The sequence below is a fragment of the Micromesistius poutassou genome (genome assembly GCF_964030765.1).
Source record: "Micromesistius poutassou genome assembly, chromosome: 13".
Taxonomy (NCBI): Eukaryota; Metazoa; Chordata; class Actinopteri; order Gadiformes; family Gadidae; genus Micromesistius; species Micromesistius poutassou.
In genome coordinates, this window is record NC_140283.1 from 17,765,461 (window position 1) to 17,781,667 (window position 16,207).

At 44.3% G+C, this 16,207-nt stretch overlaps 2 protein-coding genes and 1 long non-coding RNA gene across 4 annotated transcripts; 2 read left to right on the plus strand and 1 right to left on the minus strand.

Moving 5' to 3' along the window:
• The first annotated feature begins 465 nt into the window (after window positions 1–465).
• On the plus strand, window positions 466–6,536 carry tmpob (thymopoietin b). 2 transcript variants are annotated; one of them, XM_084477001.1, is made up of 6 exons: window positions 466–1,123; window positions 1,410–1,527; window positions 1,697–1,852; window positions 2,836–2,939; window positions 3,208–3,314; window positions 4,539–6,536. In XM_084477001.1, the coding sequence occupies exons 1-6, from the start codon at window positions 881–883 to the stop codon at window positions 4,963–4,965; spliced, it is 1,155 nt and encodes a 384-aa protein (XP_084333127.1). In that variant the 5' UTR covers window positions 466–880; the 3' UTR covers window positions 4,966–6,536. The 2 variants fall into 2 exon arrangements, with proteins under 2 accessions (XP_084333127.1, XP_084333128.1); XM_084477002.1 differs by having other exon boundaries at window positions 467–1,123; window positions 1,775–1,852.
• Window positions 6,537–8,783: 2,247 nt separating this feature from the next.
• Window positions 8,784–13,633, plus strand: ldhbb (lactate dehydrogenase Bb). Its single transcript, XM_084477549.1, has 8 exons — window positions 8,784–8,913; window positions 10,447–10,583; window positions 11,273–11,387; window positions 11,656–11,829; window positions 12,237–12,410; window positions 12,681–12,798; window positions 12,992–13,115; window positions 13,221–13,633. Exons 2-8 carry the CDS (start codon window positions 10,455–10,457, stop codon window positions 13,386–13,388), a joined length of 1,002 nt encoding a protein of 333 aa, XP_084333675.1. The 5' UTR covers window positions 8,784–8,913; window positions 10,447–10,454; the 3' UTR covers window positions 13,389–13,633.
• Window positions 13,634–14,567: 934 nt separating this feature from the next.
• On the minus strand, window positions 14,568–15,485 carry LOC311357568. Its single transcript, XR_014637862.1, has 3 exons — window positions 15,087–15,485; window positions 14,883–14,936; window positions 14,568–14,612 (listed from the first exon to the last, which is right to left on the minus strand). It is a non-coding gene; the product is annotated as an uncharacterized lncRNA (long non-coding RNA).
• Between the last annotated feature and the right edge of the window lie 722 nt (window positions 15,486–16,207).

Here is a 16,207-nt window from a genome sequence, read left to right on the forward strand (position 1 = left end):
AGAGGGAGCGAGAGAAAGACTGCGTGCGTGCATGCATGTGAGAGAGATAATAAAAGATTAAAAAAAGATCCACACGGCTCAAACGTCATAGTCCTATCAGTTGGGGTAAAGGAGTAGTTAATGCTGCCCTCCTCTGTACAAAAGTAGAATGTCTATCCAAAAGGCAATGTTACTTCCTCTAATATGACTGCATTCTAAACGAAAAGTGAAAACATATTCCTCCAAACGTCAGCTCGGACTAGATTTATGAAAAACTACTCCGTGCATAATAGGTTTTATATTGTCCTGCTTGTGCGGTTAATATCTGATTTTTTTGTTTACTTTTCAAACAAATACATGTGATTGCACAATAGAAAACACAAATCTCTGAGTCGATAAGAGCTGTAACCCGCTTCAGAATGTGGTTTCTTTGTGGCAACTGTCAGCTAGGGTTCATTCACAGCCAACCAATCAGAGTGCAGTTTGTAGGGCGATGCGGCCAATCGCAGGCGTTGTTATTGTTTAGCTCCCCCCGATGCGACCGCGGACAGACAGTAGCAAGTGGGCCGGTTTGTTGCTAACACAATTCATTCATCTTTTTCCTTATTTTATTATTAAATTAAGATAAAGTTTCGCTCGCCGGAGACGGATTTCGTTCGAAATACAGCGTGCGGGTTTTTCGTTAGAGGAACATTGAGTGAAAGCGGCTCTTTAATCAGCTAAACGTGTGTTGCTGGGCTCGGGCTACATTGTTAGCAACTAGGCGCCGTTTGACAACAGCGCCATTCGGGCACGTTGTCTGTGTTGTTGTCGGAGAGAAGAGCCAGGTACGCGTTCACCACCCGTAAGCCTAAAAAAAAATAAAAAATACATAAATAAACACCATCTCTAAGAAGAAGCCATGGCCGAATTCCTGGAAGATCCCTCGGTCCTCACCAAGGACAAGCTGAAGAACGAGCTGCTGGCCAACAATGTGGCTCTGCCGAGCGGGGAGCACAAGAAGGAGGTGTACGTCCAGCTCTACCTCAAGAACCTGACCGCGCTGAACGCCGTCCAGGGCAGCCCCCCGCCGCCCCCGGACCCCTTCTCCAGTGACGACGAGCTCCCCACCCCCGTGGTCTCCAACAGAAGCCGCTCTGGGAGAGTACGTTCGTGTTGTTTTTGATGTTGTATTGTGTTGAAGTGGTGGTGGTGGTGGAGGAGAATCACGTCTGTTTATTTGGCGCCGTTTTTTTTTTCTTCTCACTTAGGGTTTTCCCACCATCCCACTTCAACGCAATCCAACACACTAGGAGGAGCGCATGTGTGACATGCGCTCCTCCCCGTGTGTTGAAGTGGGATGCTGTGTTGGTGTGTGTGTTGGATTGTGTTGAAGTGGGATGCTGTGTTGACCTGGTTGGTGTTTTCTTGTGGATGCCTTCTCGTTTCAGAAGGCCGCCAGGAAGACGGATAGGCCCCGCACTGAGGAGACAGACGTGACCGAACTTACAGATGAAGACTTGAGGGAACAGCTGGTCAAGCATGGCGTGGAGACTGGACCCATTGTGGGTGAGTTCCGAGGAGAAAGCTCCTTTTTCTATATGGTGTTTACAATGCCTACCAGTTTGATTCTTAATTTTTTAAATTCTGAAAAATGAGTTCAATAGTCACGCAAGTAATGCATCAAGAGGATATTGCTTGTGTGACAACATTTCCTGTGACTCATTTCTCTGTGCAGCCTCCACTCGTAAATTGTATGAGAGGAAATTGCAGAAGGTTATGGATGAGCCCCCATCTGACAGTCCTACTGTTACAGAGGCTGTCCCGGAGATCCCCGCCGACACTAACCAGAATGGCAACACGCATACTGACCAGTACAGTGACAAGGAAGACGGTAAAATCCTCATATTATATACATTGCACCTGTTGTTGTTGTTAGGTTTAGATCTTTAAAAAGCAATTTAGTGTTGTAACAAATTATCATTTTGTTTGGTGACTCACTAGGCAAGGCATTATTTTACTTGCCAGAGCATTTGAATTATCTGGATTGTTTTAAACAATTTAACTTGAAACTCTAAAGCAGCAAGACGAGCACAACATGCATAAACAAACCAGAACTCGTGGACACACTGGCTCTATGCATAATTTGTGTGTCAATGTGTCTACAACGTGTCTACCAGCACACAACACACTACTTGCTGTACTTCTGGTGGCCAAACCCTCTTATGCAAAGTAACTTTTGCTTGGTTCGAAGGGAGTGGCTATGCTTATTTATATTGACTCGCTGATGCCTTGTTTTGGGGCCCTTTTGTCCTTAAAAAAAGAAGTTAAACACAGTTATGGACCTTTTATATTTGTACACATGTAAAAAAAAAAAACTTGCTACGATTGTCAGCAAGGGGTGGGACATGGTTCGTTGGGGGTGGGTGGCTCCCAGTGAGAGGCCCATTGATGGGCCGTGGACAATGGGGTTCAAACCTTTTGTATGGGAGTCAAACTTCCTGACCATTTCAGTATCCTACTATGCCCAATACCTAAATGCTCAATACAGTTTGGCCATCTTTTGCTTTTGAACCCTGAGCTTTAGTTGAAGTGTACTGTCTGGGGATGCTAATTAGGTATTCACAGTGTATCTGTGGATAGCTATTCTTATTGTAGGACTTATTTCTACTTTTTTTTCGGACTAACCGACACTCGTTAACCGGCCATTAACGGATAAGAATAAATGTGCTATAAAATGAATGAAATTCTGTGACCCGTAAGTCGGCAAAAACAGCAGCAAAAACAACAGAATTAATGTTAACATCCCTAGTGCTGCTTATTTCTACCACTTTATTTCAAAATGGTCTCTTTTCTGTTGCCCTTCATAACCATCAGAGGAGATAGGCGCTCCTGAGCCGCCACCTGTTGTGGAGAAAGCTGTGAGGAGCCGCGGCAAAATCCCCGTCACCACTAGGACCAGCAGCAGAAGGCAGACCAAGGTGGGAACCGTACTGGTGCCAGGGTGCCAACAGGAGGCTTTAAATCATGTCATCTGAAGTTCCAAAAGCACATTCCAAGCTGCCATCTTGGGACTCCTTGACCAGATATTCTAGAATAGAATAGAAGCAACCACTTGTTAAAAGTTCTTTATTATTATGGTGAACAAGTACTAAGATTGCGACTTGGATTGTGCTTTTCTTCATGGTAAACCCTCCTATGGTGTTGTAGGAAGATGCCTTTTTAAATCTTGTTTTCTTTTGTTGGAAGGTGGTAGAGGAGACCCTTGCTAGCGGGGACCAGGCGCCTACCAAAGGCAGCGAGAGCGTGGTGGAAGATATCCTTGCAAATGAATTCAGCACACCCATGGGCATCAGGTAATGCCCTTCACATATGCTGTCCTTACCTCTTGATGAATGTGAAACCATATGACAGTTATTTCATCATGTGTCTATAGTATGGGTGGGGCCGAATCCAATACAGTATTCAGCAAAGCACACTGTTTTGAATATTTATTACAAAACATGTTCAATAGCTGGTGTGTCTCATAACTGTGAATCTGATGGAGTATTCCATATATTACTATATTTCTATTACCGTAACCGGTTTGCTGAGGTAGTTTATAATAACATTACTTCTCTTTTGTTTTCCTGTTGCAATATGTGAAGCAGGGTTAGCTTGACCGGGAGGAGGGGATTAGCTTTGCTCTGGCAGTGTAGCTGGTTCACCTCCTCGCTGGGCTCACTACTCATCCAGCCTGTGTGTCCACAATGAGAACACTTATTGGACCCGGAGGAGATTAGCCCAGCATTCGCCTGTTAGCCCTCTAATTTGGCTGATACAAATGATGTATTTACCTTTGTTGTCTAATTTTGGTAGATTAGTGTGTAAAAGGAAACAAGTATTTGATTTGGTAACCATAGCTCCTGTTATGATTACCTGATGAATTGTTGGTATTACGTTTAGTCAGCGTGGCTCACATTTATTTTTTGCAAGACCGCTCAGTTCAGGTGTTGATATATACATACACATGTGGTTCTGCAGAGAGAACAGTTTTAAATGTTCTTTAGTTTGGTTAAGTTCCAGTATTTACATTCTGTCTGTTCAACGTCCTCCAATGTGGGCGGGTGGCGCCGGGGTTTACAAAGTTCACATAGTTACTTATTAGTTTATTGGTGCGAGTGTGGATTAGGAACTGGATGTTAGTTTTTTTTTATGGTTAGGGTTAGTTGATGGTTATACATATTGTTGTCTATTGCTGGGTTTACGAAAACCATCAACATAAACTTACAATGATTGGACAAAACTTTGCTTTTCCTACCATTTTAATCGTTCATAACTTAATAGTTTTTTGAAGAACCCTTTATATTAAAACTTGAATATCCTAAAATAAGAATAATAAACAAATACAAGATTATTTTGCCAAATTTGCCGCTTATTTTCACTTTTAGTCAAATACAAATACCAGTGTATATACTGGTATAAATACCAGTTTGCTGCCTCAGCAAAATCAGATCCAGTTACAGATCCTGGGCTCTCTGCACGTCTCTAGTCCATAGCAGTGCGTTCTGTTTCACCCGTTCTTTTCTTCCTCCGCTCAGCGCCACCTGCAGGCGGCCCATAAGAGGCGCGGCCGGCCGGCCGCCGAAGCCCAGCGAGTACTGGCTGGACGAGTCCCTCCTCCAGCGCAGCGTCCAGCGGGAGAGCCGCACCTTCAGCTCCGAGTCCGTCTCCAGAGGGGGCTGCGGGGGGGGTGCCGCTTCCTCCGAGTGCTCGGGCGGGAAGGCGGCGGCGGCGGTGGCGGTGCCGGCCTGCCGCGGCTTCATGTTGCTGCTGCAGCTGCTGCTCCTGGTGGCGGTGGCGGGCTCCGTCTACTACGCCTACAACCACCTGGACGCCAAGCAGGTGAGCACGGAGCTCAGGGGCCTCCTGGACAGCGTGGTCGTGCCCCTCCAGGGGGCAGTGGACCACGTTGTGGCCAACCTGGGCCTCGGTGCCGCCAGTGCCGGCGACGGAGCCGGCAAGTAAGGACACCCCCCCCTGACCCCGCCCCGCCCATGCCACAGCTACCCCTACCCACCCCCCCTTCCCTCACCACGCCCTGTGTCATTTCCTGCCATGCGTCGACAGCAGCACAGCAGTCAACCTGGATAACCTCATTTGATAAATCGTTAAATCAAGGACACCGTTTTACTCTGGGTGGACTCTTTCTCACGCGGCTAATTTGTGCTAGCTTTCTCTTTTTTTGTTTTTTTTTGTTTTTCTCTCTTTCAGCTTTTGGTATATATAAAAAAAATAAAAAAACGGGGAAGGGGGGAAAGAACCACACATTTTATGATGTTTTTAATCCGTGTGAATTGTTTGTCTTTGTGTCCATCCTACCCGTGTATGTAGAAACAGGCGGAGAAGGAAAATGGCAGTTATTATTGCATGTTTGTAGTTTTTTGAGAGGCCATCGGTCTTACGGCCCGGGTCGAGGCTTATTCTTTCTGACTGCGCGACGCCGGACACTGTGGGCACCTGGTGCCCCCCCCCCCCACCCCCCACCCCCCCCCCCCCCCCGCCGCCGCCTCCTCTTTTCAAAGCACACCGTGATGCTACTAACCACAGCAACTCTACATGTGTTTTATCTGTAGACCATAATTTGAATCTACTGTGTAGTTGTAGAGATAGATAGAACGTCTCATTATCGCCGCCGGGCGCAGGCCGGCCCCACTCGACCTGACCTGCGTTTGGCGGGGCACGGGAGCATACTAACCGATGTACAAGATGTGATGTTTTACGTTCATGCTCGGCCGAACGCTAGCCTCAACGCTAGCCTGATAGGACGAGCAGAGGTGTAGGACGTGAGTATCGGTGTGTAGGGCTACACCCCTGAGGGCGATGACAGCACCGACGGATGGATGATGTGATTACAGGCGAGGGAATGACGGCATCGCCTTTTTCGCTGTGTAACATCTTGATTTTAAATGGACCGCAACCATTCTAATTATGTGCACAAATGCCATTGGTTAAAGGAAACCCGTTTTTGAGTCCGTACTACGGTGCGGTACGTACAGGTCGTGCAGCCCTGCCCGCGTGCCCATGTGAGTTTACATGCATTGGTTTTAGTGCTTTGTCGTGCTTTTTGAAAAGGTTTCTGATCCTTCAGTCCCATCGGCAGGACTGGCTGTGCAGTGCACCCACATAATCCATCTCCCTGCCCAGAGAGCCATGGAGGAAGCTCCACGCAGTGGACTTTCCCGTTCACTCTTGACTAATGCTGCCTAATGTAAATCAGAACAATTTTAACAAATTGTCGGCGACACGGGTCCTGGACCCCCACAAAGAGGAGAGCTTGTTTGGGTGCACGGAGGGTGCGTTCCAAAAGAATAGGTATCTTTGTTTGTATTTTCATAATTTTCTAATGAGGTGTGTTGAGACTATTTTATAAAAGCCGTGTACTAAGTGAAAGCAATATGTACATGGACCCGGAGAAACACATTTGATTTGGTCTATCATATGGCAGCTAATTGGGATTATGTGGGTAAGGATTTCAAATCTGTTTTTATTTATGATGATGTAGATGGTATATCATGAAATAAACTTGGTAATTGAGACATCCGTTGCCGTTGTGTCTTTTTGGAGTCCATGAAATAATTAACAGAAAAGTGGAACAGAGCCAAACAATACAAAGAAATATATACTTAATATAAAGATGCAATCTCAACTGAAATCTCCACATTTACATATTTACGGTTTAAATTGAGTTTTAACTTGGTTTATAGCAGTCACTACAGATTACATAATTCAATATAGTTTATGTATCCTGAAATGAAATGATGGTACAATCTAAATATATACACAGTGCAGCGTGTTCACAGTCCAAACACTAGCCATAAAAGTAATATCTCGATCAATATAAAAAATACTGCATTCGACAACCACTGCAACAACGGGAGATATGAACGGTAACAAAATACACCATAGAAGCCTACGGTCATCTGAGACTTGAGCTAAAGGAAATCCTCTCAGGTTTTAACAAGAGAGGCTCCTCAAGCCTTGATTGCAGCTGTTCTGAGGGGGCCCCAGTAGTTACGGCCCCTCTGGCCCTGGTGCTCCAATCAGGGTAAAGAGGCCGCTTGTGCTGTACTATGGCTTGTTTCATTCTCAGTTGTTAACCCACCTTACATCTTCCTGTGGCCGTGTTGGATCAGAGGATTTTGTCTTCACCCTTTTTAAGTTTGCTTTGAGTTAAGATTTAAGTCTCTTAAAGCTTTGTTCCTAGATATGCAGAAAGCTAAACGTTTTTTTTTTTTTTAAATTTTCCGATGCTATTCACACAACACTAGATCAGCATTCAAATGTACCTTTGCAGATTCTACCTGCAAAAACATGCTTTTGGCTCGCTCAAATCCTCACCCTTGTATATACTGGGCTCACAGTGAAAAGTGAGTTAAGGCGACCAGAAGGTGCTCCTAAGATTATCCAATAGGGGGAGCTCTTGTGCTGTCCGGTGCTGGAGCCAAGGCCTTTAAACAGTATACTGTCCCAGAAGTCTGTTTCTCAGCCAACACACTGTGCTGACCAAGGTGCTGACCCTGCACTGGCCACTGACCAGAATAGAAGAACTCACTGATCCTACATGGATGAAGAGGCACATTTCTGTAAATGTAGTGTTTGGAAGAATATTGCTCTGTAATGATTTAAAAAAGTATATATATAATAGCTTTATAGATGCCGTTATACTGCAGCTTTAGCGTGACGTATGTCTAGACGGCCTCATTATATAATTCTTTGAATTGTCCTTTTAATCAAATTCCCTGTCCTCGCTTAAGTCTTGTCAAAGTCACTCGCTGTCGCTCTCTCAGCCCTAAAGTGCTTCATCCTGCAAAGTTTCCTTTTCAAAGTTCCACCGGACCTGTCTGCATCCTGGAAGGGCAAACTGGCATGTGACCGAGTGAGACATCTGCCCTTAAACTCATATCTGTTCAACCAACCCCTGGATCTCATTAGTTTCCATCTAACAGGTCCATATGGTGGCTCCCTCTGCCAAAACCATGAGTGCATAGCTCCCTTAGGCCTTCAGGAAGCCAGAGTTGTTTTAGGTAATGAAAGAGACATTCTTGAGGTATAAAAACCACCAACTTTGGTCATAGTGTGTTAGTGGATTATTTTGGGTGTGAATTGCATTGTGCCAAACAGACTTTATTAATGTGTGATTCCAGAAGGCTACAACATCAACCAGGATACACAGGAGACAAACACAACATTAAGGGGTGAGTATCACTGTTGTGCTAGTGGAAGAATGGAACTGATACATTGGTTAGAATAAGGCCTAATAAGGTCTAGGCCATGTGTTAGTATGTCACTGACCTTAAACAAGGAGTCCCCATGACGGATGAATGGTAAGGAGACTTGGGACAATTTGTTTAACACTAAATGAATTGTAACCACATAGTGAGTGAAAAAACTTGCCCCCGATAATATCACTTATTCAGGCCTAGTGTTGCAACAGCAGCAGTCATGTCTGCTGACTCTGTGTATCACGTTTTAGCAGAGTGGAGCAGCTGTGCTCGCATCTGCGCCGTTTAAAGTGCAAACACACTTTTTTTAAGCAAACAATTCATGTGATGCCATTGATTAGCCTACTGTACCACTGTGGTTTTAACACTGCATTTCTAATTCTTGTTGGACACCAACGCACCATGGCAAAGAAAAGTGAAGGATATTCTCATCTCCAATCGAAAAAGCTTCACTTCCACAGTGCATTCAAATCGTTTTTGGTCTTCTGAAATATGAATGAGCTAATGTGTCAATGCGTCAGAGCGATGACATTAGGTTATCAACGGCCTCAAGGCAAACAAGCTCAGGGGTCTTATCAGCTGAAACCCCTGCAACCGTTTGGCCACAAGCCAGCCTTGAAGAATAAAAGTGTCCCACCACCGCTGTCCTTTGCAGAGTCCACCAGAAACGGTTGAGGGAAGCAAGCACTAGGTTTGTAAATAACTTTTGAATGTTTTGAAGACTTGCTAACAGTGTTCACTGAAACATTATAGATTGTAGATAGATATTATAGATAGTTGTGATTACCCAGGCTACTAATCTACCGCATCACTGTCATTGTCTTAATCTGTTGGAGCAGCACTTGCTTTCGCTTGGTAGATTCATCCATTTTTTCTTGCAGTCTTCTTTCTTTATAGCTATATTTGTGTTTTTTTGCGAGTGTTAGATATTTATCTGGGTTAATGTAGTGTTATTATTGACTAATATTAAAAATATTGGCCTACAAAATCCAGTTAGATCTATTTGACAGAATGCACATTGTAGTTTTAATCTCAGATAAAAGATAATGTTGGTTTAATATAACGCAATATTAAACAAAGCTTTTGAGATGTACAGATTGTTATGGCTTGGATATTCATGGTTTCCTCTGCCAGATTTCATTTCAAGTGTGTAAACAAATAGTTGTTTCGTTTACACACACTTCGGGAGCCAATATCTTGGGTCTCAGACCCTGTATTATAACACTCCAAAACCTGGACGCACGGTGCACAGCAGGTTGAGGCAGATGGAGGCCGGGTTAAGAGATTACACTAACTCCTCTAACTGTCTGCAGGCGCTCAGTCAAGTTCGGCCTCAGATTACAGCCTCCCTCCGTTTGGGAAGGCAAAGGTATAGTGTGGCTCACACACACTGTTGTGCACGCACACTTACACACCGGATTTCCTTGTCCTGGGTGCTATCACAACCTTGCCAGGGACCGGCCATCACTCTTGGCCCCGCCGACGTGCTGCCAGGGAGGGGGTGATGCGAACGCAAAGGGGGGAAGCCTACTGAGCTCTGTGTGTAGCGGACGAGGCAGAGTGTGTGTGTGTGCGCGCGTGTGTCTCTTTAGTCTCTTGGTTTGCCATGCTGATTACGGTTTGGTGTCTGTACATCGCAGCTCGGAGTATCGCCAGAGAAAGCAAGTATAAGTTGTGGATGTCGTTGTCGAGGGGGAGCTAGGCGAGGGGGTGGGGGGGTCTGTGTCTTCGTCTGCTGCAGGGGACACTGCAGTAGATGTTACGTCGTTTGTGTTTTGGGTATCTGTTTCATACAAGCTGGTGGATTTTAGCAAAGTTGTTCATCTTGATGTGGGATCCCGTGAGGTTTGCTTTAAAGCCTTATGCTTAACATTGGCCTGTCCTTCAGCACAGTGCTTTTAATGTTGGGCGAGTCTGGCTTTAGATGCAGAAGGTCATCTGTCCTGTCCATTTGGTTATTTAGTTGCTTGCTTGATTATCTCTCTTCTGCTTCCCTCTCATTTTCTAACTTCTCTTTCTCTCTTTCTTCCCTCTTTCTCTCTGTCCCCTTCTCACCTCTTTATATCCTCCCTTATCCCTTCTCTCTCCCCTTCTCCCCTCTTTCTCTATCTCTTCCCTTCTCCCTTCTTATTTTTTTCTACCCTTCTTCTCTCTATTCTTCTCCCCTTTTTCTCTCTCCCCTTCTCCCCTGGTTCTCTCTCCCCCTCCTCTCTTCTCTTTGCAGCACTGAAAATGTCCTCCATTCTGCAAAGGCTGATCACGCCGCTGTTCAGTGGGCCGGCGGAGCCCCCCAGGAACAAGGTGACGGTGGTGGGGGTGGGCCAGGTGGGCATGGCCTGTGCCGTCAGCATCCTGCTCCGGGTAAGAGTCTCCTTCAACCAGGGCTGAGATTACGGGACTGATTACCGCTATGGTGTCACTTAAAGGGTAATTCCCCGGGATCTGGCCCGGTACAATGGAGCCTGGATTACCTCTCTGTCTCTCTCTCTCTCTCTCTCTCTCTCTCTCTGTCTCTCTCTCTCTGTCTCTGTCTCTGTATGTGTCTCTGTCTCTGTCTCTGGGTTGGTTATTACACAGACACTGTACAATTACAATTACAATACAATTACAATACAATTACAATGTTCATAAAGAATGACAATCTTACAGGTTATCCTGTGAAAAAAGTCACGATTTAAACACCACTACTTAATTTACTTAACTGACCATAATAACTGTGCAGCAATGTAATTTATGTTTTATTATTAACCGATTTCTAACTGTGTGTGTGTGTGTGTGGTGTGTTTGATTATGTATGTGCATGTGTGTCTGTCTGTATGTGTGTGTATGATTGTGAGCGTGTACGTGCGTGTGTGTGTGTGTGTGTGTGTGTGTGTGTGTGTGTGTGTGTGTGTGTGTGTGTGTGTGTGTGTGTGTGTGTGTGTGGGCATGTATGTGTATGTGTGTCTGTCTGTATGTATCTGTCTGTGTGTGTGTGTGTGTGTGTGTGTGTGTGTGTGTGTGTGTGTGTGTGTGTGTGTGTGTGCATGTGTGTGCGTGTGCGTGTGCAGGAGCTGGCTGATGAGCTGGCCCTGGTGGATGTGATGGAGGACAAGCTGAAGGGGGAGATGATGGACCTGCAGCACGGCAGCCTCTTCCTGAAGACCAAGATAGTCGCAGATAAGGGTGAGTGGCTCCCTGTTATGGCCCAGCAGCCAGCTGCTGGTGCTGGGACTGTTAATACCAGTGATGACCAGTTACTTGTCCTGTGACTGGCCATAAATACTGTTATACACAGGCTGAAGGAGAAAACTGCTAGCAGAGGAACCAAGCAGCTTGTCCGCTGCACCACATTTGTCCACCAATGTCCAGAGACGAGTCTGAAGTGTGACTCTCTCTCTCTCTCTCTCTCTCTCGCGCGCTCCCCGTCTCCCCCCCCCTCCCCCTCTCTCAGATTACAAGGTCACAGCCAACTCCCGCATCGTGGTGGTGACGGCGGGGGTGAGGCAGCAGGAGGGCGAGAGTCGCCTCAACCTGGTGCAGAGGAACGTCAACGTCTTCAAGCACATCATCCCTCAGATCGTCAAACACAGCCCCAACTGCATCATCGTGGTGGTGTCCAACCCAGGTAGAGCCACAGCTTCTCGTCACGCGCTGGCGGGATTTAAACGCACGCGTTAAACGCACGTCTTTGTCTTTTTAGTTTTAGTTTACAGTTGGTTATTAATTACTATGAGCCATTCTGCAGAATCTTTTATCCAAAGCGATTTACTTTGACCTTCACAAACACGTCATCCATGAGCCGGCGGAGGCAATGCCTAACCTCTGCCTAGGCCGTACACATTAGGCTTCAAACAAACCTTTTGACTTGGAGCGCAACCCCCTAGCCGCTATTCAACAGACCAAAACATCAATATTATGCCACACACAGTCTGCCTATTTCCACCACCATCAGAAACACAAGACAAGCGTTACACTGCACTGCACTGCACCTGCTGCTATTAAACCCCGTCTGGTGTCGCCACCTGATCCCAGTGGACGTGCTGACCTACGTGACCTGGAAGCTGAGCGGCCTGCCCAAGCACCGCGTCATTGGCAGCGGCACCAACCTGGACTCGGCCCGCTTCCGCTACCTGATGTCCGACCGTCTGGGCATCCACTCCAGCAGCTTCAGCGGCTGGATCCTGGGCGAGCACGGGGACACCAGCGGTGTGTAGTGTGTGTTGTGTGTGCGTGCATGTGTGTGTGTGTGTGTGTGTGGTCATAGACGTTCTTAAGTTAATCCCTAGTCACATTGCAGCCCCAGACCAACGCTTTGCTGTGTATTAGTCCTTAGTATATCCCGGAAACTCTGTTAGAAACATTTTAGAGGCTCTGCTTCTGCCACTCTAACTTAATGTAAAGGTTACCTTACATTAACAGAGGTTAAAGGAAACCTTTCTGTAGCACTGGTGTGAATAACCATGCCCATGCTTCCAGTGCCTGTGTGGAGTGGGACCAACGTGGCGGGAGTGAACCTGCAGTCATTAAACCCCAAGATCGGCATGGACGGCGACTCTGAGAACTGGAAGGACACCCATAAGATGGTGGTAGACAGGTATGCTAACAATGCTAACCCCTGTTTAGAAATCGAGTGTATGTTACAGAAGTCCAACCTAGTATTACCTAATATTTACTGTTGGGTCCCGTACGCACACAGACTCCAACCATTTATTATTTATTTGTCGATAAGTAGTGCCCTACTTCGCCCTTCAGAGTTCAGTCAATACAGCCGTGTGCGTGTGTTGCAGTGCCTATGAGATAATCAAGTTGAAGGGCTACACCAACTGGGCCATCGGACTCAGTGTGGCTGACCTGGCCGAGAGCCTCATCAAAAACATGAACCGGATTCACCCCGTCTCCACCATGGTCAAGGTGAGGACCACACACACACACACACACACACACACACACACACACATCCATGATAGGTTGTTGGTTGTTCTTGCTCTAAAGTAAACGGTTGTTGTCAATCAACAGGGGATGTATGGCATCAATGACGAGGTGTATCTGAGTCTGCCATGCGTGCTGAACAACGGGGGCGTGTCCAGTGTGGTTAACATGACGCTGAACACTGCGGAGGTGGCCCAATTGCAGGCCAGTGCCAGTACTCTGTGGGCAATCCAGAAGGACCTGCGGGACATCTGAGTGGACACCAGGGGGCAGCATAGCGCCTCTTGTTGCATTGTATCGCCAACACAATAGCAACTTTCACTTGCCGTCTGTTGTAGAATATAAAGAAAAAATAGAAAAAAATAGAAAAAGTTTCATTGCGTAAAACGTGTACAAAGACTTTACTATGTAAACATGTCTCAGCATGTTATTGTTGAAGCAAGAAACTTTATATCAGAAATTCTAATTTGATGTTGAATAAAGTGAAGTTGTGAAAGATTCATTTGGTGATGTACCTACTGACCCTTACACAGCATTATGTTTCTATTTTAATTAATGTGTTGAAAGAGACAAACTCATGAACACAGAAATGAAAATATGAATGTGACCTTCGTTTGACACAGACAGCTTACGTAGATGAGAGGCTGTCATCCCAACTCTAGTGAAGGGAGAATACCAACTACAGTGTGTGGATGACGCATTTTACAACATCTTAATGCTGTAATAATCATCACTGTTGGTGTCATGCCATTTGGATAATTGTTGCTTTAGGGCATCATTACCTTGGCATCATTGGTTTAGTGTGCAGGAACTACTCTCTACTTTTACAATATTTAATATTTCATTACGATAGAAAAATGGAAATGAAATGGTACAAAATTGGTCAAATTGCCTCAAAGGTTTTAATAATGCAACACAATACATAGTATACACAATACTATAGCCAATGAATTTGACCCAAAGCACAGTACATCATTTAATAAACTTATTGAATTAATGTATTTCAAATATGAAATATTTAATGAATGGTACAATCTCATGAGGAACACAAATAATTATTTTTTTTTGCATATTAACACGATCAATGGGCCTTTAAATAACTTGATATTAACAAGACCCAGAAAAATAATGTACATGGTTTTACTGGAAGTAAATTCACACTTCAAGTTGTATGCATGATGAACATCGTATTTAATGTTTAAAGTCTAGGGAGAATGTACAAAGGCTTTGGTTCACAGTGATTGCTTTTCAATTGCATTTGATTAATCCGGCTAATCTGGAGTTTTCTCCACCTAAACACAAGCACAGGAATGCACCATATAACAGATAAAAGTTCACATACAATCATTGTGGAAGGTGAAAAGAAGGATCACTGTAATATAAATGATACCTTTTTATGGTTCTTAGAATGTAGAATATCAAGAAGAACAGACCAAGTGTGAAACATTGACAGTGCATTTCTGTTCCAAGTCTGTTCGACTGCACACAGAGAGAAACACAAAAACATGTGATTACATGAAAAGGCATCCAGGAAGAAGTATAGCTTTACGTGAAGTATGCATGTTTAAATTGCTTAAGATATATTTGTTTCCTCATAATCATACTATTTCCAGTTATTTACATTAGGTTTTTCATAGTCCTATTAATTCGTGTTGGGTACTGTGTTGGTCCTTAAGGTAATGTATCCCTGTTGTTTTTAATGTGAACATGAACTGCAAAGATTGGGGCCAAACATGACCCTTCACCTACCTGGCCTTACAACATCCTCTCTGCCAGAACGCTGTATGATTGGCCGATGTCCCGCTGAAAGAGAACGATAATGATCACTCTGTCCTACAACGTCCAATGTTGTAGGCCTCAAGGTCTGTTTCAAATGCAGCCAGAAAGCTGGGACAATTGCTTCATCGTGTTTATATGCAAAAGGACAAAAGAATAAATTAATATGCAACTTACTTGCTCCTTTAAGATATAACATTGCTTGGGGAGTCCAATTCCTCCACTGAAAAGGGTGGAAAATACTTTTACATGATGCTCTACCTTACCTGTTAAGTAATCTATTCATTTACTTATGATTCAGTCACCTGTCGGGCAGTCCAACAATTTGAGACCAAAGTAGCTAAAAGCAAAGGGACCATTATGGCACTCTGTTAAAAAATACAACAAGAAACTTTATGAATGGAAATAGCTGACAATGATATAATTTCAGGATCCATTCATTTAAATGTGCAATATTTTTTAATATCTTAACTGTAATAAATCACATCAAAAACATCAGTACAGCAAGGACTTATTTTCTTTTGTTGTATGAAGTAGATTTTAATTGAATTAGAATGTAAGAATATAAATTAAATGATGGCTGGATTTACCTTCATTTCTGTCCAAGTAGTCCTGAGACGCAGGTTTGGTCTGACGTTGCAACCCAATGCTAGTGCTAGTACTGCAAACGGGGGGACGGATAGTTTTAACCAGACCGGGACGTTTATATTTAGACGCATCTCGTACGCAATTCAAAAATAGGAATTAAAAGGTGCTGTTAAAAGTGTCATCCTTCATTCATCAATTTAGATAACTTCTGGAAAAAAAAAAAGTAAACATCATAGGCCGACCGCAGAGTAATGAACAGAAGCCAATTATCAATTTTTCACAAGTGTAGCAGCTGACGTCACGGGGGACTTTTTTTTATGAATGGAACAGATGTGATGACAGAGTGTATGTGAGTGTTCTGTATTCTGTCATCACTTCAGAAGCCCAGGGACACCACCACCACATGGTTGATCTTTCAATGGCACATTGACGGAATATAAACTGGCTCTCCTGGTAGATGACATGTCATTTAAATAATATATGTTAATTGCCATGTAGTTCATGCGATGAAGGGAATTCTTAACATAACTCACTTAATAGCATAGAAGATGATTTAATATATGAATATATATTGATAGAATATGATATACTTCTATATACACATGTTAATAGTGTGTAAAATGTCTTACTACTGAAATATTAGAAGAAATATTAACATTCAGACCGGGATAAGACCTGTTTTGTTTTGCTTACCTACCTATACTTGATGG